Raw genomic sequence first — 23,801 nt, 5'->3', positions numbered from 1 at the left:
TGCTTGCAGTGAGGAGGAATGGCTGCCAAAGCCCTGGCTCTTAACTCCTGGGAGGATGCTCGGGGCTGTCCCCACGCTTTGTCTATGAGTATCACTGGCTCCCAGAGTCCCATGCTCTCCTGTTTCTACTCACACTCTTCCTTTCTCTCCCTCTCATACCTTTTCTCTGCTTTTCTTTCTTTCTTTCTTTCTTTCTTTCTTTCTTTCTTTCTTTCTTTCTTTCTTTCTTTCTTTCTTTCTTTCTTTCTCTCTCTCTCTCTCTCTCTCTCTCTGTGTCTCTCTCTCTCCCCTTCCTTCCTTCCTTCCTTCCTTCCTTCCTTCCTTCCTTCCTTCCTTCCTTCCTTCCTTCCTTCCTTCCTCCCTCCCTCTCTCCCTCCCTCCCTCCCTCCCTCTCTCCCTCCCTCCCTCTCTCCCTCCCTTCCTCCCTTCTTCCCTTCCTTCCTTCCTGCTGAAATTCTTCTCATTAGAACAATTAATTCTCTTCTAGGGAAACCTCTTTTCTAAAAAAGGAGCAATAAGGTTCTTATGACACTTCCTGCACAGTCAGGTGGCCACGACCTGGAAATTTAATAGGGTCCTGGCTCAGAACGATCGTGGAGTAACAGCACCCTTGTCACATTTCACAGAGAAAAGCCCCAGTTCTCAGGGACATAGCAAACTAAACCTGGTCCTGAAGAGACAGTTTAAATTTATATTATTTAAGGAACTTCTACAATTCTTACTATGTGCCAGGCACTTATTTAGTATTAACTAATATAGTAAATATATATAATATGAATTTGAATGTGAATATGTTAACTTATATGTTAATAAATGTATGGCCAAGGGCTCTTTGGTAATCCACAAGTACTGTTTACGTCACGGAAGGGCAGCCCACGTGAAACACTCTAGCCCGCCACACGTGGAGCAGCCTGACTAATCAGTGCGTGAGTCCCATGCGCACACAGCTTTTGTAGCACTTCCTGAGCTCGTGGAACGTCCGGGATAGCTTATTAAATAGGTTCTCCTATTCCCTCCGCTTTATCGATGAGGAAACTGAGATGCCAGGAAATAAGGAGCCAGCCCAAGCTCTCATAGCCAGTAAGTGACAGAGCTGGGCAGTTGATTCTAGAACCTTCCCTCTTAACCATCGGCTATGCTTCCTTGTTGAATCAGCCTAAAACTTGGGGGAGTTGTTCCAGTTGCTGGGATGGATTTGTTTCTAATAAAACCAAGAATGTCCTTTTAAAAACATGTGTTGAACAGTTGTTCAGTCAAGAGACAGAGAGGCTGTGGATGGAACCCAGGCCCCTACCTCTGCAGCACCCTTCGGCCAGTGGCTCCCTGGGCAGCCCTCTTCCAGCCTTTCCAGCTGGGAATGAAGCTGACCATGGTCTCTCCCGCAGGGATTCAAGCTTCTATTGTTGAAGTTTCAAAATTGTTTCAAACTTTTCTCAAGTTATTGAATACCATAACCTCCTGTGGAAACCTGACTGAGTAATGTGGCTGCTCTCAGGGGGCAGAGATCCTGGGCGCTGGGAGGTTGGCAGCTGCTGGCCCTCCGTGAACTAACCCACAGCCTGGGAAGGCTCGGAGGGGCAGGAAGGGGTGGGTAGGCAGAGGCTGAGCCCATCTTCTATGGGTTCAACAAATCATCCTTCTGCAAGCTCTTGCAGGGTACTTTTCCTGCTTTCTCTTCTTTGTTGTGAATGTGATTATCAGGATCATGGAAATTCATAGAAATCTACTCCGTATTAGTCTGCTCACTGGTCAGTTTATAGTACCCAACCTCACTAATAGGATTTTTTTCTGATTTCTGAAGGAGTTTTTTATTTTTTTTCTTTTGCACTTTTCCAAAGCTGGAAACGGAGAGGCAGTCAGACAGACTCCTGCAGGCGCCCGACCGGGATCCACCCGGCATGCCCACCAGGGGGCGATGCTCTGCCCACCTCGGGTGTCGCTCTGTTGCAACCAGAGCCACTCTAGCACCTGAGACAGAGGTCACAGAGCCATCCCCAGTGTTCGGGCCATCCTTGCTCCAATGGAGCCTCGGCTGCGGGAGGGGAAGAGAGAGACAGGAAGGAGAGGGGAAGGGCAGAGAAGCAGACGGGCGCTTCCCCTGTGTGCCCTGGCCGGGAATAGAACCCAGGACTCCTGCATGCCAGGCCGACGCTCCACCACCAAGCCAACCGGCCAGGGCCTGAAGGAGTTTTTAATAATGTGGGGAAGAGGAGGGTGAAGGGAATAGCATCTATCTAGAGCAACCTATGACCCTAAAGAATTTTCTAAAGAAAATATATAATGTGAAAAAGAAGATAACAAATAAAGCACCAATAAACAAAATATATTATTGAAAGCAAGAGTAATATTTATGAAAATATCTTAGATATAAACAAATGTTCACAACTTACTAAAAATCTGAGATTCCAATATAAGTTTCTGATGCATTTTCAACCTCTGCTAATGAGCACATGGTTAGTGTTCAGAGTTATGGTCCAGGGGTCAGCTGGCATGGTTGTGCCAATGGGAGCTTCACTCTTTGTTAATGTGGGTACAGAGTGGATATCTGAAACCAACAGATTCATTAATTGAAATGTTTCACCATTAATTATACAGCCTCTTTTAAAAAGGCTCTCCTACAGCCAGTGGCTTGATTGGTTTGAACATGGCCCACCCTGGGCACTGAGGATAGCTCCATTGGAGTGCATCAACCTCAAGCACTAAACATAGCTTGATACTCAAGCATCAGCCCCAGATGTGGTTGCCAGGTGGATCCCTGTTAGGGAGCATGCAGGAGTCTGCCTCTCTATCTCCTCTTCTCCCACCAATTTAAACTGCAAGTTCCGTTGGAGAGAGCTGGTCTCTATTATGACATTGACTAAGACAGAGGGAGGAACAGAGACTAAATTTGACTCCAGTATGCCATCAAGATTAAATTGTGCAGGCTCTTTGTTCACACTTCCTAAGTATGAGCTCATGTGATGTTCAGGATAACTTATTAACAGGTTGTCCTATTTCCCCTACTTTATAGATAAGGAAACTGAGATGCAAAAAAAGAAAGAACCAGCCCAAGATCTCATAGCCAGTAAGTGGCAGAGCCTGGGTTCAAGTCCCAACATAACCACTTTGGAACTCAGGCATAGAAAGAACTCAGGCTCTTCTTTGGCTATGTGATTTCCACCAGGCTGATCTTGCTGAATCTCAGTTTCCTTCTTGGTAAATAGGATGATAATGTCCTCTTCATGGTGTTCTGACAATTAAGTCAAAGTACTGTGTAAGTGGCTGGCACACAACAGATGCTCAGTCCGGGTCACTGTCCTCCCTCTGCCCTTCCATTTCTGGTTAGCAATGCTAAAATAAATAAATAAATAAATAAATAAATAAATAAATAAATAAATAATAATAAAAAGGAATGTCTGTGTAGAATGCAGTATTTTTTCTACAGCATTTCTTGGTCACTATCTAAAACTAACCCTAGTATTTGGGGAGGTATAAAGGACAAGAAATGGACTCTTTTCAGTTAGTAGGTGAATCATTACTACGCTTTCTAACAGCAAATACCCCACTGTTATACATGTATGGGCGTATTTTACAGGTGTTCACTGCCGGTCAGAGTCATGAAGTCACATGACATTCTAACTCTCAAATGTTAGAATGGGAGGGACCAGAAAGATACAGGCTGACTTACTTTCCCATCTACCCTCTGTACCTCTCGTATACACTGAGGCCATACTGTCTGGTTACTTCCTACGTGTACCTTAAACATGCCTTCCCAATTTGAGACTTTGCCATCGCATTTCTTATAACTGGAAATCATTCCTCCACTTTTAATCTAAGGCAAGCCTAGCTATCTTTCAAGGGGTATATAGAGTTTAAAAAAAAAACAAAACATCTTTCCTTATGTGGTTTTTCCAAACAGACGTATCGTCTCCCTCTTCTGAACTTCTGGAGTGCATATGACACCTGCACTTCTTATCCGGGCCCTTGACTTTCAGTCATTGGTGCTCAGGGCCTCTCTTCTGATGAGTGCATGCTTGAGGGTATTCTTGATTTCTTTAAATCATGTACTACTGAGTTCAGGACCAGGTAAAATGGGGATTTGCTACATAGTTGATGACTAATTTTGCATTAATGAATGAATAGATGCACTTATTTACCAACCACTAGCACAAATTAAGTTCAACGATGAATGTTTCTGTTATAAATCCGTGATCTACATGACTATCATTTCTGATATCTACTTTCTTTCCTAGCAATCATCACAAAACTGGGATCAAAGGCTAAGTATTGATTCCTCGCTCCCAAGTGGCTTTGCTAGTCCTACAGATGAACTACCTCCAACACGTATCAAGGAAAACCACATTTTGGAAGGACTAAGAAAGCTACAGAAGCGAAGAGTATTACTTGAGCCCCAATCAGTGATAACCAAATGGGGTTATAAAGATTGCATGAATTCAAACGAAGGAATATATTCTCCAGGCATTAAGAATAGCAGCCTCAAGGAGTGTTGCCCCTGCAAACCAGCAGACATGGGGAGCCCCTGCCAGGATCCCCACAAAGCATTTATTTATGACACAGATTCCCACAATGCTGATGAGGATGCTTCCTCCTTAGCATTGATTCAGGCCTTCCCAAACCAGGCCTGCAGGCTGCATGGCTGTCAATTAACCCACAGTGTTTCCGATAGTCTGGTCAGCTGGGAGCTGAATGGGAAGCATTTTTCAGATGGCATGTCCTCAGTTTACCCCAGGGGAAATCCTGAGAAGCTGAGCAGTTGTTCCAGCAACTGCCCCTTGGGGAGGAAGCTGTGCCCATGTGTCCAGGTACCTCGGGAACAGCGAGAAAGGCGTCCGCACAGCCGTGACCGCGTGGCTCTCAACCTCCAGCTCTCAGACACGGATGACAACGAACCCCTCGATGAGCTGCACATTGACAGCAGCAATGAGAAAAGCCCTTCGGACTTGTCCTTGACGGCTGACACCGACAAGTCCACGGAGAATTTGGACATCCTCGTGGGACTCGGACAGTCTCAGCTTGGGTCTCCTGACGAGGAAGAAAAACAAATGCTCATCCACTTGGAGAGTAAACCAAAGACATTTAGTTTCATAAAGCAGCAAAGGGTCGTCAAAAGGACTTCTTCAGAAGAATGTGTGACTGTCATATTTGATGCAGAGGATGGCGAACCCATCGAGTTCAGCTCTCACCAGACGGGTGTCGTCTCTGTTACCAGAAATGAAATTTCCATCAGTCAGGCCCCGACTGGACCCATGGCAGAACACATGGACCACCTACCTCAGGGAACTGCTCACCTACAGCCAGGAGATGCAGCAGGAGACTACACCTTTGCAAAGAGACCTGAAGAGGAAGCTGTGAGAAATACCCCCAGCGGCGGTGTAGACAATGTCGCCGAGGCCCCCACTGTCTCTTCCAGGCCCAGGGCAGTCATGCAAAATACACAGAGACAAAAACTGGCCAAATTGACCCACAATGTGGCATGCCAGAGTGATGCTCAGTCTCCAGTGTCCGTGGGAGTCTATCAGAAGCAGAGTCTGACAAAAATACCCACCAGGGGCAAGTCTTCACCTCAGAAATCAAAAACGATAGAGCCCGAAGCTGCCACCAGTGTCCCCTCGTCTGGCCCAGGGACTCTGGAAAAGTCAACAGCCTCCGCTTCTGGGAAGCCTGCACGACTCAAGAGGACCGAAGGCCCGGGGCACCTCTGTGGTGTGCAGGCGGACTCCCACGTTCCAGACCCCCCGGCCCAGCTGCCCCACAGCCCCAGAGTGTCCGGCAGAAGGGAAGCGGCCCAGGGCTCCCAGGGTCACAGCTCAGCCTCACAGCGGCTGCCAGGGCCCCGCCTCGACCCTGGTGGCGGTGGAGAGCACCTTGTGAGGGGCCAACACCTCGACCCTGGTGGCGGTGGAGAGCACCTTGTGAGGGGCCAACACCTCGACCCTGGGCCAGCAGCAGGGGTGGAGTCACCACGTCCCCTGCCTCCAGGCGGGTCAGCCTCCTTGCTCACTGGGCCCAGTTATGACTGCCTGCCTCTGCCCTCCTCTGCGAAGCACGGAACCAGGGTCCCCAGCGACACAGCCAGGACTGGATTCAAGTCGCCATCTCTGAAAGGATCCTCTGCTCCTGTTATTTCTTCTAACCAGACAGGGATACAGGGGAAGAAGTCTTCCATGGTCTTCAAAAAGCCCACCTTCGCGGACGCTCTGCCCTCCACAGAAATGGGGATTCAAACCAGATGCCCTACTCATGTCTCCTCCAGCGCATTTGTCCTGCTGGCCCCGGGCCCCCCCAAGGTCTCTCTAAAAAGAGGTATTCCCAAAACCCCACCCCACCAGACACTTGGCACCCCACAAACAGACACAGGGTTACAGACTCCTAAGAATTGCCCTTCAGCCCATGAGCCCCTGGACATATCCTCTAAAAGTCTGTCTCCAGAAAGAAAACGGCAGGTGAACGACAGTGTCTCTAAGTCACCCAAGCCTTCCTTCTTAGGGGTGAATGAGTCGCTGTCATCTCAGGTTAGCAGCCCATCACCATCCTCCAACAGCCAGAATGTCTCCCATGGTTGTCAAAGCGCCCACGAGAAAGGTTTGAAAACTCGCCTCCCAGTTGGGCTCAAAGTTCTCATGAAGTCTCCCCAGTTGCTCAGGAAAAGCTCCACAGTTCCAGGGAAACACGAGAAAGACAGTCTCAATGAAGCCTCCAGAAGTTCCGTGGCTGCAAGCAGGTGGAAGGCCACCACAGAGCAGTGCAGGGGGCCAGCAAGCCTGGGCACCTCTGCGGGCGCGGGGCACGCGGCAAGCCTGGGCACCGTTGCGGGCGCGGGGCACGCGGCAAGCCTGGGCACCGCTGCGGGCGCGGGGCACGCGGCAAGCCTGGGCACCGCTGCGGGCGCGGGGCATGCGGCTCCCCCGGGGTCGCGGGCACAGGACAGCTTGGCTGACGGGCTTCTCTCGGACACAGCAACTCCAGAGTCATCGGAAAATTGCATCCCTGGGGCTGATGGGAGAGATGCGGGAGAAAGCAGGTCTGTGAAAAGACCTCCTTCCTCCAAGCCACATCTAAAACCAGCTCTAGGCATGAACGGAGCAAAGGCCCGCAGCCAGAGCTTCAGTTCTCACTCAGGTGACAAGCCCCCCACGCCGCCCATGGAGGGGCCGGGCAGAGTCCGAACACAGATTATTACCAACACAGCTGAGAGAGGCAATTCTCTCACCAGGCAGGGCTCCTCCACAGACGGCTCTCCCAGCAAGACCCCTCCCAGCCCCAAGTCTGACAGCCTTCCCGGTGCTGCGAGGCCCCTGGGGCAAGCCTCCTCCAGGCAGGGCCTCCTGGAGAGCCAGGGAAGCTCCAGGGGCCAGCAGGGGAGCCCCAGCAAGTCGCCTTTGCTGATCCTTCCACAATCCGAAGGCCTCCTCACCCACCCTGGACCGGAAGACCAGCAGGCCTGTGGCCAGGGAGGGTGCCCCAGTGTGGCTGCACCCAAGGAACCAGGCAGCGACCGCTGCAGGTGCCCACCCACCCCAGCAGCCTGCCCAGCAGCCCTGCAGAGCCCAGGGAGGACACAGTGCCCAAGCAGCTTTGAAACAAGCAGGACCCCCAAGCCAGAAATGTCTGGAAGGTATCCAGATACTTCTATAACCAGGACTAGTGCCGTGAGCCCAGAAGCCCCCCTCCCACCCACAATCGAAGAAAAGGTCATGTTGTGCATTCAGGAAAATGTGGAGAAGGGCCAAGTGCAAACAAAGTCCCCGTCTGTGGAGGCGAAGCCGAGGCCGGGGCCTTCTTTCGCCAGCTGGTTTGGTTTTCGGAGGAGCAGGCTTCCCGCCCTCAGCAGCAGGAAGATGGAAGTGTCCAAAACCAAAGTGGAAAAGAAAGATTCCAAAGGCTTGGGCTTTGGAAGTAAGCAGCTAAAATCAGAGAGAAAAAAAGAGAAAAAGAAGCCTCAGCTGCCGTGCGAGACAGAAAAGGAGCTTCACAGGGACGCAGAGCGGACGGACCATCCGGACGGCGGTGTACGAAACAAGAACAATCTGAAAACACCACAGGGCATTTACGACCAAATGAAGTTCGAACCGAGAAATAGACCCGGTCCTGTTACATGCTCAACAAAAGATACCTTTATGACAGAGCTTTTGAACAGGTAATGCATGAGCAAAGAGGGTGGTAATGTCAAGGGTTCCCCCCACCCCTGCTACCCACAAGGATAGTTGTTTGTTTCTTGAGCATTAAGTGCCAACCAAGCATGTTTTTTCCACAAGAAGAAATGCATAACAGCAATCTTTCATACATTAGCCAGAATTTAAACAATGAAATAAAAAGTTAGCCATAAAATGATAATTTAGTCCATGTTACTTTGTTAACCAAGCCAATGGTCTTTGAAATTAAAGAATGGTAAGTTTTATCAAGGTTGAAAGAAATTCAGCCTTCACTAGCAGCCATGAATGTGCCCACATGGCATAAAATGGAAGCAAATTAAACGTACATTTTAAAGTATGCCAATCTCATCGACTGTACCGAGCAAACATATACTTAGAAACTTCCAGAGGAAATTACATTTCCTGCTGATCTTAAGCCAGAAATGTAGTTAGCAATCACTTTTCAGTGGTTTTTACCCCCCATCCCCATCTCTCAAGCAGTCATAAAAATAAAAATAAAGTATTCTGTTTACAAATCTAAATTGACATGCTACTGGAATATCTATCAGATAAAGATTTCCATCAAGGCCTTTGAGAAACACTGTTACTCAAAGGGGTTAAAGACCGAGATGTGTGGAGGTTACTTTAAACACTGAAGGATGGGAAGAGTAGAGTGATTGAAGAAGAGCAATGTCATTTATCAGAGGAATCACTTTCTACCTGCAGAGTTGATAAGAGAGCAGCTCAACAAACAGAAATTGGATCAAATAGTGTCTCCTGCAGGAGTGCGCTCAAGGGCAGCTCCCAGGGATCCTGTCCCAGTGGCAGCTCTCTCAGCGCTCAAGGAAACCACAAGAAACACATCAAAACCAAAGCTGACGTGGACATTCCCAAGGGGTCGCTGGTAAGTGCTCCACCACCCTGGTTCTAAGCCGTTAGGTTCTAAGACAGGTCGGCTTGGGTTCTTTCTCCCCTTTGCTGATGAACATGCCTGGGCAACAGATCATAGGGTAAAGAGAAAGTGAAAGCGAAAGAGAAAACTAGAAAAGGCTCGCGAGCACATGACAGAGGCGCGGCGGGGTTGCGCAGGCCTGGTGCCCTCTGGTCACACTGCCGTTTTAGCTGTTTACTGAGTGACAGGTGTAACTGGGCAGGCAAAGGAGTGACACCCTTGTGCTGGGAATCTGCTTTGATGATTATTTCCATCATTTCCAGCAGCACAAAAAGGAATGAACATCATGTAGAAAGTAAAAGTGCTAAACGATACAAGAGAATATTGACTATCATATTTTGATGATTTGATTTAAGCCTTGTTTTGTTTTTCTGGAAGTTGTATGTACCAGTTCACCCCACCCAAATAAAAGGCAAGATATCTTTTCTGGAACTTGACTCCCTAGCATTCAGGTTTTTTTAAATTGAGAAGTCTAGAACTAAGGGGGTAGCTTCCTTTTAAAATTAATAGAAGAGCATTTTTTTTTTTTTTTGTATTTTTCTGAAGCTGGAAACGGGGAGAGACAGTCAGACAGACTCCCGCATGTGCCTGACCGGGATCCACCCGGCACGCCCACCAGGGGTGACGCTCTGCCCACCAGGGGGCGATGCTCTGCCCCTCCGGGGCGTCGCTCTTTTGCGACCAGAGCCACTCTAGCGCCTGGGGCAGAGGCCAAGGAGCCATCCCCAGCGCCCGGGCCGTCTTTGCTCCAATGGAGCCTCGGCTGTGGGAGGGGAAGAGAGAGACAGAGAGGAAGAAGGGGGTGGGGGGGTGGAGAAGCAAATGGGCGCTTCTCCTATGTGCCCTGGCCAGGAATCGAACCCGGGTCCCCCGCATGCCAGGCCGACGCTCTACCGCTGAGCCAACCGGCCAGGGCCAATAGAAGAGCATTTTAATATTTCCCAGGGTATGCTACTTTCAAATAATATTTTTGTATTAAAATTACCTTAAGCTGTACTTACACTCCTTATATTCCTTCTGCTCTTGCATAACTGATTTGGTGATGTTCATTGTTTCTTTCTATAAGTTCTAAAGCACTGAAAACCCCCCCAAAAATTATTTTCACAGAATTACTGACTGTATCCATATATTTTTATACTGTTATAAAAGATTTTAAAATATAATACATGCTACCATGTTCTTAGAGAAAACTTGAAATTTGAAGTAAGTATATATTTTTTTCTAAAGTAGTTAAAAATAGACAAGATTTTAGAAGTAATCATGGTTGGCATTAGTAGTTATTAATTATTAGTTTAATGACATATTGAAGTTTAGCATTCCTTAGAGCTTCACAGGCATACTGTAAATTGAGACAGATGTACATTTAAATTTTTTTTCAAATAAGTCCTTTTTTTCTTTTTTTCAAACTCTGGAATCATATGTAGACTATTCTCTTTGCTAAAGTAATTTTTTTCTGTTTCCCCCATTTTTACTCTTGGCTTCTATTGGTATCGTCTCTTCTTTGAAAAGGTAGATGCCCCCTGCATTATGAAACCACAAACCATAAGCCTCTCGAAGGCTGCCCTTGTAGTGTCAGTGTGGGGAGAGGGAGAAGGCGCGTGTGGAAATGTGCACGATGCCAGAAATGAACCCAGCTGATCTAAATCTGCCGGAGCCTGGCAGAGCCCTTACCAGACGGACGTAGTTTAACGGTGCTCCGTCTAGTATGGTTCTGACACGGAGGGTACCTCTTCACCCTGTAGAAGTCCAGAGAAAGACAAAAGACCCTCTGTTTGCTCTCCCAATTTCATTTTCACTTTCTCATTTGCTTCCCAGTGCTGAAGTAATTTGACATGCTTGCCCTCTCTTGTCTGCAGTCTTCCCAAGTGTTGTAATAAGTATCCTTTGGTTCTTCTAGAAGATCTGCAAGATTATTTTCTGTGAAGGACAAAGATTCCCTAACCACCCCAAATATACAAAATCAATAGGGGTATGCTAATTTTTCTAGTTAGCTGCAAGATGAAATTCATCATGCTGGGAAGCGTTCCCATATAGAGGAATATTATTAACCTGGATAGTTGACCAGCTGGTCATTTTTTTAAATGTAAAATGCAATGTTTTTTTATTTCATCTCCATAATCATCAGTGTGGTTTGGGCTAAAATTACTAATTCCAGAAAGGACATTTCCATAGTCTCCATTGGGACTAGTCCAAGAATAGCAGCAGAAACCTATTCATTGTATGTTATCATCCTATATAAGAAGGAGATTAGATGCAACATAAGATGTATTCTAATACCATAGCACATCGATGTGAATACCCATGAACCTTTTAAAATTCAGAGTTTAAGGAAATTTTCCCCCACTAAGGCTCAAGGTAAATTTGCTATCTGCTTATTTTAAAATATGCTGCCTAGAATTCTTCTCATAGTAGTTATTTTGGATGGAAACAATAGCTGCACATAATGCATTACATATCACACTTCTTTTTTTGGCTAAAACCGATGTTTAAAAACCTTACAGCATAACACTGCTATCCCTTGTCTTTTACAAGCTAAGACTGTATTTAGCTAGGAGGACCCTAGATTATAACTATTTTATTCTATGGTGATATTAGTAGAAGGATTATTTGCATGCACATTACAAGTCCATGTATGTAGCAGACCTCCATTTAGTTCTCTAGGAACTGAGTGCCCGTTCTCAGGATTGCTAGATACATTCTAGCATGGGTAAACACCCCATTGATGCTTTATTGAATTAAATCTTTTTCTCTTTTCAAAACTTTAATTACAGGCTTATGTCCCGATTTGTGCCATCATTTGTAGACCACGAAGCTCTAATTTTTGTGTCATTCAGACAGGGGCCATGTTACCTTGTATTTTTATTTAAATTATGTAAAATCATTATAAGAGGGGAAAAGACATCCCAGGAAAAATTGCATCAGTATTAAGGAAATAAGTCAGAAAGAAAGGTTCTCTGCTGCATGTTGTAAATCCTTCCTTCCTGTGGACTTAGATAAATTTTTGAAATGAGAAGTCTCAAAGAAAGAGTTCCAGCCTCCTATCTGTCACAGGACAAATAAAAAATCATTAACAAAATTAACGGGATCTTATCCCTTCATCATGCAATGGAAAGAGATGACCATTTTAATCCATGTATTTGAATTAAAATTGTGAGTATTCTCTTCACCTATTGTCACATAGTCTGAAAAGACCACATATGATAATTTAAAAGGCATCAAATTTTATCCCAGTAAAATGGTCTGGTGGTGATAAAATAGCACAAAATGGTACAATAATTACACAAATTACCATCTTATTAATGCTATTTTGATGCTAATAAGAAGCATGCATATTTGGCCCTCCTCCTGAAAAGCTGTGTAAATGACTAACTTTTCTAAAGGCATTGTCTTTGGGAGTTCTGCCTCCAAAGGTCATTTCCTATCCCACTTAGGTTCATAGTGTTCTTTTCCTTTCCAATGAGCTTGAACATCCAAGTGTCATCTATTTGGGAATTAATTAGTGTTAGGATGATTCAGAGAAGACACACATATGCAGAATTCTAAATGAAGGGCACCCCAGAAATTAGGTTTCCTTCTGAAATTATGTATGTGTATGGTCAGTGGTGAAGTACTCTCTCGTTTTTTCCCTTGTGTCCTTTGTATGCTCATGCCTCCTTGCCTTTTCTAACGACAGGGGCTAACAGCATATAATGATGGGGCAATGTTAATGGTTACCTGTTACAGACTAGTATTTGATGTAGTTCTTAACTACAACTGAACTGAAAATGTGGATAAGAGTTGGAAGCACACTGTTAGAAGACGCCTGAAGTACCAACAATAAATTTAAACCTAAAACAGCCCATAGTTTCTGCCTGAGTCACTTGCTACTTTTTACCAAATGGGACATTACTGATTTATATCTATTCCTGGTACAGCAATGGCTGAGAAAATTCCAAATCTCTAACCACCATTCTTTTCTGAGCTGAACTTGGTTTTGTATCCCATCTTTGAAATGCCTTGCCACTTGAAGATTTGTTCCAGTTGTGTCTATCTTGGGCAACTTTTAATCTCGAGTGGGCAGGCCCTTACTCCCCAGGAAGCTTCCCAGAACCTTTTATCGGTATGCAAGCACCTTGTGATCAAGAATGAAAGTTAATGTTATTTTTAGCCTATGGAAAATATAATTAGCAAGGGTAGTCTGCTGCCAACATAATTATACCCCTCATTGCCACAGACAAATGGATTTTTAAATTACTCACCATTTTGCATTGAAATTTGTTTGTGTGGATTGAGTTGACAGCTGTGCCATCCTAAGAGGCTCCCCTATTTTACACTCCTTTGCTGATTCTTTATCCATCTCCTTCAAATTCAAAGTTCCCTCTGTGGGCCATGGGCTCCTCGGGGGTCAGTAGCCCAGGAGAGCTGAGAGAGTGAGGGCCTTCTCTGCGCGTGGTTTCTCGGATAAATCCCCAGGGACCACGTTTAACATTTGCTCTTAAGCACAAAAAGCCGTGGAAACATTCTGACAGGGAGCCGACAGGTAGGACGACATGGGTGGCTTTTGTTTTCTTTCTGAAATATGATACTAGGAGAAAGATAATGAGTAAGCCCCACAGAAAGGTAAGTAGGAAAGGGAAACAGGGCAGTCGCACACACAGACAAGCAGAGTAAAAATTTTTGCTACTCTTAAATAAAAGTATAAAAGTGTGGTTTATGTACGCTTGGAATACTGCCCACATATCTGACTGCCAGACACTAAAAAAAAATAGTAATTCTAGAGAAGGCTCGGAAAGAATGACTGTAACAACATGGTGCATACTGAATAGTGGAATCCGAGCAATAAAGGTGGTCAGGAGTGCCCACTCTGAAACTGACGTCCTGTGTGCTCTTGGGCAGATCACTAACCTCTCTGAGCCGCCCTTTTTTTTTAATCTGTAAAATGAAGATTTTGTTCTAATTATGAGATTCTTTAGTTTACAATCATGGGCTGATGGAGATAAATCACCCCTATTCTAGCAGGCAGTTGAGCAGGGAACCCCTTTAAGTTTAAGATGGATCATTTTAGAAAAACCCAAAGGAAATGCTATTTTTTATATAACAAGTGGGGAGAGGATATGGAACATATTGCTGTAAGAGCTGGTATGGGCTGAAAACATAGATTTTTTTGATATTTCTATAAATGAAAGTAAAAGATTCTTTTTGGGTTGCTCATGGAAATTACAGTGTTTGGGGAATCCTTTTCTCATGGGATCTTTCAGTGGCCTTTTCACAAACAGATCACTGAACTTGGTGAACCTCGGAGGTCAGATAAGTAACATGCTAGCCTCATAAAGGCACATAGCTCTTTTCTCCATCAGTGTGCATTGCTAGAGACAGAGCTTGCTGAGGAAGCCTTTTACCTCTATTCTCTAACTCTCTTTCTCCAGAGATGCTAACAAACAGGGCAGAACCCACAGCACAGAGAGCTGATGGGGAAGAAAGTGCTGAGACGTGCCCTGTGGAGTCAGCCCCTGACCAGCTCTTCTGGGGAGGCACAGGCAGCCACCCACATACTCTCTTGAGTGTGTCATCTTCTGCCATCAGCATGGACAGAGGAAGCCCCAGTTACATTCTTAGAACTGCAGTCATAAAATGTAAATAATTGTTATTCTATTAAATATGAAAAAAGGAGGTAAAGGGTAGAAAGCTAAATTCAGCTCAAGGTCAGTATGCAACCATATGACTTTCTATATCATGAATATAAAATAAGGGTTTCTTGGCATTCAACTTGAGTCCCTGGGCAAATCTACTGACACCTCTAATGTATGTACTAAGCAGAACCCCATTGCATTCAATGCACAGTTCACCTTATTATTACTGGCTTCCTAGGTGACTGGCTGGGATGTATTTTTAAAAAGTTATTTAGGGTCAGTCTGCCAAGGACCAAAAGCTGTCTTAATATTGAGGCCAATTCTACACTGTCATACTCAAACAGAAATTTGAGAATAACAGAGTATCCCTAAATAAACACAGATCTCAAGACAGATTTGCTGTGTTTGAGTCTCAGTCTCATCATTTGAATAATCACTCATCTTGTCTGTTTCTCCAGGGTCTTTTTCTCTAAAATAGAACAATAGCACCTACCCCCTAGTGTTGTGGTGAGGGCTGGGAAATCATGGGTGTGAAGAGCTTAGGCAGCATCTGCTACATAGGAGTTAATAATTTGCTGGTGTTCTTTTAACATTAAAAATTTTTTTAAAAAAATTTTTTTATCATTGTTGGTATGGTTGATTATATTATTATTACTTGTGCTACTAGGCTGGGAAGTAGCGGACCTGGGTTTTAGTTCCAGTTATGTTTAAGAAAACTCACTGGATCTCAGAATTCTCATTTGTGAAATTCTATGATGTTATTAGATTCTCTCTAGAGTTTCATTTGATTCTATACCATTCAGCACCTAGATATTCTGGCTGAAATGTAGGGAGTTCACTGAGCACACATTGTGGCCACTTCATGTTTCGTTATAGAAAACGAAACATATATATATATATATATATATACATATACATATATATATCATGTTATTTTCTTAGAGAGTTGTATTCCAGGGAAGGATCAGGCTGTCTAAGTGTATTTATTTACTTCTATTAAAATTTGTAGTGGAAATCACTGACTCTGGAGGAATTATATCTTCCTTAAACTTTAATTTTTCCTTATTAGTTCTGTGTTACGACTTTATGAAATATTAAAAACCAAAGCTGTTATCTCCAAAATCTTATGTAGAATTAGGCTCCCTATAAATACTCATTTTCAGACTTTTGATTATGTTTTGGAAAATATGCTCTTATAATTAAAATTTATAATAAAGCCAAGTGATAGAATGGGGAAAAGTGAAAGTAAAAATTATGTACATATATATATATGTACATATACACACAAACATATAACCACATGTTATAGCATCTACCATTATTTGAGGATAGCAAAGATCTACTTAACGTAATAAGTAAGAACTTATAGTAAGTTTTTGTTGTTGCAGATAAAAGAGACAAAGGAAAACCTGCAAGAGGATGAGGAAGATGCAGTTGCCGAGTCTGCATTTCAGAGCCACGTCATTGGTAAGAACCCTATCTTGATGCGTCTTCAACTGAGATATTTTCTGCATGAGCCCTGCTTTCAGACCTGGGGTATTATTCCCACAGACCCTGTCTTTTGCCTCCCACTGGCAAGACTGGGTTCTACCTTCCTGCACGTGGTTACCTTGTCTTCTTAGACATTGGAAGCTGCCATAAGATAAGTGGGTCAAAGCAGAGTCTATGAAGGAGACACAGGTATTTGCAAAGCATTGCAGAGCAAACTGATGAGAAGTGGGTACTTGTCAGTATAATATGAAAGTAAATATAAATAATAGTAGACTATTAATTATAGGTAAATATAAAATAAGTATAGATAATAGTTCTCTGAGAAGAAAATCAACATTGAATCAATCTAGTTTCTCTAGTAACTGTCTCAAGAAGCACCTGTGCAGCTGCTCTGTGAGAAATGTAGGTTGGATGGTAGCTTTCTTAAATGGAATGCTTTTTAAGTTGGATAATTTTTATACCAAAGAATCAAAGAGATTAAGTGCCGATGGCTTGCCGAAAGCCTTCAGCTTGTTTTCTTTATTATTTCTGTTAGAACCATGTTTATAGATAATCGTATCTCTGAAATAAGCTTGGCTTGTCAGCTATTTCTTAAAATCATGCATAACCCTAGCTTGAAGCAGCTCAGGTTCTCAACCAAAGGGACTCTGCTGACCTGTTTCTGTAGCCGGGAAGAAAGTGATGATAGAGGAGCTGTCTGTGACTGATTCTGGCCAGAAGGCAGGTGAGGTGATCATTTTAACAGCTCTGGGCCACCATGCACACTTGCAGAATTAGTTCCTCAGGCTCTAAAAAAGGCCATGAATGTAAGCGTGCTGATTAGTTAGCTTTCTGTAGGGCACGAAGGCATGTCTTCAGACCACATTTGGGTGTAGTGAGTAGTCTTGAATCCCATGGTCCAGGGCACGACAGCACCACAGACTCCTGGTTTCTGGTGTAATCGGCATCTTCTCCGCCAGCCCTTTCAGGGGAGGCCCTTCAGCCGCCCACTCTCAGCGTCTCACTGCTGTTCGTGCCACGTCGCTCCCCTTTGCGGCTGATTTCTACTGTACCCAGCAGTCTTCTGCAAACTATAATTTACCATTTATCTCAGACAGTTATTATACCCCACAGCTGAATGAGACTGGCACGCCATTATTATTCTTTTCGTCTGTAATTGGGAATACAAAAGTCTCAACATGCAGTTGAATGAGGGTAATCTGAATAAGATTATTATTCCAAAAAGACATCTTTTATTATAATTGTCAATGTGAAATCCTTAAATTGGTATCAGTTCTGCATAGTTAGCTAATAAGCAAGTTAAATATTATTTAACAGCCTTCAAACACAACATTGTATAAAGCCCATTCTGAGGCATCATTACTCTATAACAGGGTTCTTGGGCCTGTAAGGCAACATATAGAAACTTAAAGCTGAATTTTCACTATAATAATCTAAGTGTTTCTTTTTCTTTGGTACAGTAGCCAATTCTTTTTGATATGTGCTGTTCAACATGATAGCTGGTAGCTACATGTGATTATTCCAGTTTCAATTTAAAGTAATTAAAACTACACAAAATTAAAACTTTGTTTCTTTAAGGGCACTAGCCACATTTCACATGTTCAGTGGCCACATGTTCTGTGTCATCTCTATATGAACACTCCTATCATCACATGAAGGTCTTTTGAAAAGTGCTGCTTTAGATTACTCTCATGAAACTCAGTTTCAAACGTGTTTCTTCTAGAAAGCTGGCTTGGTCTTCACATAGGTGTAGATTCATCCTGAACTGGTGGAGAACTACCTGAATAAGCTACTAATGGCTACAAGTAACAACAACAAAAACTAGCCATTACTAAAGTGGTAAAGTCCTTTCATCATCTTATTTAATTAAAAATCTAGAGGAAGTCAACAAAAGAGGTACAGCTACTTAACAATCAGAAGCCCTGGGCTTTTTGTCCCCACGCTTGTTGCCTCTGATTGCAGATCGATTTCTACCACTCCAGGCCTCCCACCCACATTCAAGGTACAACATGTAAGGAAGAGTAAATAACTCCTCCAGAATTCCCCCCGTGGACTCCTCCTTATACGTCATTAGTGAGAACCAGACCCGAAGGCCAATCCTAGCTGCAAAGGGTGATGGGAAATGAGGCTGCTTTCTAGGCTCTGTGGCATGAGGGAGTAGGAGAATGGTATTGAGAATGTTTCCTGGGTTAACCAATCAATAAGATCACTATAGACCTTTTAAAAAGTTCATTTATTTCAAGACTGAATGAGACTCAACATGTCCATTACCTCTATTCTAAAGAAGGACTGAGAATATACTTTTAGAACTCAGATAATCCCAATGTGCTTCATTTTGTCTAGACTAAGTATTGTCACATGTCCTCACATTATTTTACAACCATAGAATATTTACAATCATAGCAATTAAGCAAATATAAACATGTTGTCCTAACCAAGTGTCAGCTAATGCCTTTGACAAAGAACAATCAAGAAATTTGCATTTCTGTCATTTAAGAATAATCATCTCCTTTTTTCGGCTGGTTTTGGGTTGTCTTTGTTCTTCTTTTTCTAGTTCCTTAAGGTGTGAAGTCAAGTGGTTCACTTGGGCTCTCTCTTGTTTGTTCATATATGCCTGACGTGATATGAATTTCCCTCTTATCACTGCTTTTGCTACATCCCATAGATTCTGATATGTCGTATTGTCATTTTCATTAGTCTGTATATATCTTTTGATCTCTGCACTTATTTCTTCTTTGACCCATTCATTTTTTAAAAGTATGTTGTTTAGTTTCCACATTTTTGTGGGATTTTTTCCCTCTTTTTTGCAGTTGAATTCTAGTTTCAAGGCTTTATGATCAGAAAATATGCTTGGTACAACTTCGATTTTTCTGAATTTGCTGATGTTGTTTTTGTGGCCCAACATATGGTCAATTCTTGAGAATGATCCATGTACACTGGAGAAAAATGTATACTCAGTCACTTTGGGATGAAATGTCCTGTAGATGTCTATCATATCCAGGTGCTCTAGTGTTTTGTTTAAGGCCACTATACACTATGGAATACTACTCAGCCATAAGAAATGATGACATCAGATCATTTACAGCAAAATGGTGGGATCTTGATAACATTATACGAAGTGAAATAAGTAAATCAGAAAAAACCAGGAACTGCATTATTCCATATGTAGATGGGACATAAAAGTGAAACTAAGAGACATTGATAAGAGTGTGGTGGTTATGGGGGGAGGGGGGAGAGGGAGAGGGAAAGGGGGAGGGGGAGGGGCACAAAGAAAACTAGATAGAAGGTGACAGAGGACAATTTGACTTTGGGTGATGGGTATGCAACATAAGTGAACGACAAGATAACCTGGAGTTGTTATCTTTGAATATATGTATCCTGATTTATTAATGTTGCCCCATTAAAAATAAAATTATTAAAAAAAAAAAGAATAATCATGTTAGTTTAATCAAAATTTTGTTAGCTGATTACAAGACACAAGATATTGTTAATTAAATTTGCTCTATATTGATATTCAAGACTCATGAATTAAGTAAAATAATACAATGGGAATTTTTCTTTAAAATTACCCTAATACAGTCACGACCCACAGGTTGAGAACCGCTGTCCTAATAGGTGTCAGAATTTCATGTCAATAAGCAATAAGCAAATGACTAGCTTAGTCTAATACAAGTGTTGATAGAGAGGATCACAACCACCATATTTCTAATTGTTCTTTCTTGTTAGTTAATTATTATAACAGATTCATTCTATGTTTTATACTACTTATAAATAAGACTAAATGAATAGTAGGAATTCAGATAACATTGACTCATATTAAAAACATCAGTCAGTAATAGCACTAAAATAATCCCCTAAGTGAAGACAAGAGGATTTGGAAATTCCTATAAAGAGGAGAAAATGTCTTTTGAGGAGTTTGAAGAAGAATGATTGAATGATATCTAAAAAAACAAGGGTGCAGGGTAGATTCACGAAGCGAAGGGTGTGTGGTCTTTTTCCCAAACCAAAAAAGTTACAAAAAGCAATCTGTCCAATAGCCCAGGAGGTAAATGTCTCAGTGTCCCATGGCTGAATGAAATGTTTACTCTCTCCCCTTGACTGGGTGTATTCCTACTTTCTTCTGATGGAACCTTGTGGCTCGTACCACCGGAGGAGAACATGACAAGGGACCAGCTTTCTTTGGCTAGCTCTGTGAGTTGTCTTGGTGCTCTCCTTCCTACCCCAGGAATTGTCCACAAGGGATCTTTCTGGTGTCGTCCTTTCCTCCACAGGTGGCCTTAGCGAACAGCTAATGTATTGTGCAGAAGGATAATAGGTGCTCGATAAGTACCGCACATTGACAGACTTCACAGACCACACAGCAGTTTATTTTCATTCTCCCAGGAGTCTTATTTTCTTATCCTATCTTCCCCTAGACTTAGCTAGCTAATATGATATACTAACTCATGTCAGTGGAGTAATGGATTAAACAGGTACCTTTTCATGTCACATATTTGCATTGTAACAAGGACTAAGAACAAGTTCTACCTCTCTTAGGAGCTAAAGTTTCAGGCATTCAGATCACTGGTTTAACCACATTATAGGGTGAAGAAGAAAGACAATAAACAGCACAAGAAGCAATGTCAGGAGGAAAAGTTATCTGTCATATGACCCTACTTTTGAGAAATGGCCTGTTGGAAGGCTAAGAAGTGAGGTGAAGGTATGTTAAGCCAATCAGAGGTGATTTGGATCACCAAGTACAATAGCCATTTTACTTCTGTAACACATAGACCTGATTCTTGTAAAATTTTATTATCCAACCATAAAGCATCTAATCCCTGGTAATAATGTGCTCAGTCCAGAGTTTGGTAGAGACAGAAGAGATTAAAAAAAAGTCATATGACACATAGCTGTTAATGTCAAGGAATATATGCACTGGGGTCCAGTGAAGGTCAGCAAAGGTGTTCCCCCAGCAGCGTGTTCACCCAGCAGAGGGCAGGCCTGGGCTGGTACCGGATGTCTGTGGCTGTGGTTCTTTAGCGGGAAAAGGGAAGGGCTCCCGGACTCCTGAGTCACATACCTCCATCGCACGGAAGACAAGAACAGGACCTCGTTCATCTCATCTGAACAGAAGGGACTCTGGACCTACTCTATTATATTAAAACCCTAATACAATATGGCCAACAGCTGTTATTCAAATATGGATTATATAGTTTGAATTATTCAGCCCACAGTTGTTTATAAATTCAAGACTGGATTTGCCTAACTATTCATACCAGTAGCATTAGGATCAGCTGTGAGTAAAAGAAGCCTCAAGTACAGTGGTTGAAATAAGAATAGAAATTCTTGCCCTGGCTGGTTGGCTCAGTGGTAGAGCGTCAGCCTGGTGTGCAGAAGTCCCGGGTTCGATTCCCAGCCAGGGCACACAGGAGAAGTGCCCATCTGCTTCTCCACCCCTCCCCCTCTCCTTCCTCTCTGTCTCTCTCTTCCCCTCCCGCAGCCGAGGCTCCATTGGAGCAAAGATGGCCCGGGCACTGGGGATGACTCCTTGGCCTCTGCCCCAGGTGCTAGAGTGGCTCTGGCCGCAACAGGGCGACGCCCCAGAGGGGCAGAGCATCGCCCCTGGTGGGCGTGCCAGGTGGATCCCGGTTGGGCGCATGCGGAAGTCTGTCTGACTGTCTCTCCCTGTTTCTAGCTTCAGAAAAAAAAATACCCCCCCCCCAAAAAAAAAAGAATAGAAATTCTTACTGTCACACAGGAGTCCAGAGCAGTGTGTTTCAGGCTGAAAGGACAGTGCCAGGCTTCTCATATCTTGTCCCTCGGCCTTTTGCGCTTTTCATTCCCAAGGTCACTTCATGGCTCAAGATAGCTGTTGAGAAACCCACCCTTATGTTCACTTTCCAACCAGCAGGAGAGAAGAAGGGATGAGGAAGGAGATGGTTCACCTTTTTAAGAACACTTCGAACACCTGACCTATCCCTCCTGCTAACAGATCATTAGCCGGTACTTAGTCACATAGGCTGGGAAACGTATTCTAGGTGGGAGGCCACTTGTCCAGTAAAATAAAATAGAAGTCATCTTCGCGCTGGAAGAAAGGGAGGACGGGTGTTGGTGGACCTGCAATCTCAGCCTGCTGCCTGTCCCTCAAGGTCGTCATCTGGGGAGGAACACGAGCAAATGTTTACTGTCACTTAGGAAATAAAGTTGGATAGTTTTTGGAAAAGATATAATTAATTTCAATGATTTATGCTTAGTTTCTGTTTTGCATAGTATGAACTACCACTCACTGCTCTCTATTTATAGTTAATCTTGAGTAACTTTTTGAGAAAATGTATTGAACTCAGATTAGTTTGCCACCACCATATTTATGAATAAAATAAATATATAATTGATCACCCACCACATTCATAGCAGTTTAAACAAATCTTTGGAATTTATTTGAACAAAGCATCTCGAATTTTTATTTCTCTGAAACGAAAACAAACAGGACAGCAGGGTTTTCAGTACTGTAGCTGCCAATCAATTAAAATCCTTGATAATTAGCTGTCTTATTTCAAAAATATTACTAATGTCCCCTACTGTGAAAATTTGAAAAAAGAGTTTAGAAATTCAACATGCCAGGAATGACACTCATATTAAAAACAAAATTAAAGTCTGTCTCAGGATGTTGACCAAACATTCACAACATTTCAAGTGGAAGGCTCTTTGAGTCAAATGTCACATTTTGAATGTGTGCTGATATAGTTAGGCATAATTGTAGAAAAAGTGAGCTATTAATGATCAAAACACAATGCGAGTGGAAAGGACAAATGTTCTTAATAACAACTTGGATAGATAATGCTCTGTTGACTACTAACAGACGGGCACCAAACCAAACACTACTTAGATAATAATGGCTATGGATGAGAAATAAGATGGAGTGGTTTTACATAATTTGAATCTAATATTAACATTTCCCAGGACAATGATTTCTTTGCATTTCCCAACGTTCAAAATGACATATAGGCCTGACCTGTGGTAGCGCAGTGGGATAAAGCGTCGACCTGGAACACTGAGGTCGCCGGTTCGAAACCTTGGGCTTGCCTGGTCAAGGCACATATGGGAGTTGATGCTTCCTGCTCCTCCCCCTTCTCTCTCTCTCTCTGTCTCTTTCTCTCACTCCTCTCTCTCTAAAAAATCAATAAATAAAATATTAAAAAAAAATGACATCTAATCATAATAGCTTGGGCAAGGCTATTTTCACTGTGGTGATGCCAAGTTCACCCATTTAAAACTGCAAGTGACACACTCCCAAAGGAGAACTTTGTATCTTGGAAGCCTGGAATGTAAACTCTGCCTATCAGGATGATAGACCCATCCAGGAAACAGGGTCATGTGGTTTCTTCTGACCAAGGATTAGAGATAGTTACATATCTATTTGGTACATATCCACCGAGTATCAACTGTGTATCAAGCCCTGTGCTTGGAACACTATGTGCCATCCTTCTTGTCTTTCATTCCTTTGTGGCTGGTTCTCTGTCTTTGCCTTCTACCAACCTGATCCTTAGGAGGGCTTTCCTCTAACTACTAAAGAGAGTCATGAGGTCAGGCTTTAATGCAGTTTCTGTATTTCATGAACATACATAATTCTAATCTATA

The 23,801-nt window shown here is 43.2% G+C and overlaps 1 protein-coding gene across 1 annotated transcript in view; it reads left to right on the top strand.

Annotated features, from left to right (window-relative positions):
• The window catches only part of NCKAP5 (NCK associated protein 5), a 1,041,554-nt gene that overhangs the window by 930,886 nt on the left and 86,867 nt on the right, over nt 1–23,801 (top strand). The window contains exons 13-16 of the mRNA XM_066346570.1: nt 4,233–5,898; nt 5,944–8,137; nt 8,859–9,036; nt 16,082–16,160. Coding sequence (XP_066202667.1) covers nt 4,233–5,898; nt 5,944–8,137; nt 8,859–9,036; nt 16,082–16,160 — 4,117 coding nt within the window. The remainder of the gene's footprint in view (nt 1–4,232; nt 5,899–5,943; nt 8,138–8,858; nt 9,037–16,081; nt 16,161–23,801) is intronic.

Source organism: Saccopteryx leptura, chromosome 7 (assembly GCF_036850995.1).
Source record: "Saccopteryx leptura isolate mSacLep1 chromosome 7, mSacLep1_pri_phased_curated, whole genome shotgun sequence".
Classification (NCBI taxonomy): Eukaryota; Metazoa; Chordata; class Mammalia; order Chiroptera; family Emballonuridae; genus Saccopteryx; species Saccopteryx leptura.
This window is presented reverse-complemented; position numbering and strand designations above follow the sequence as displayed.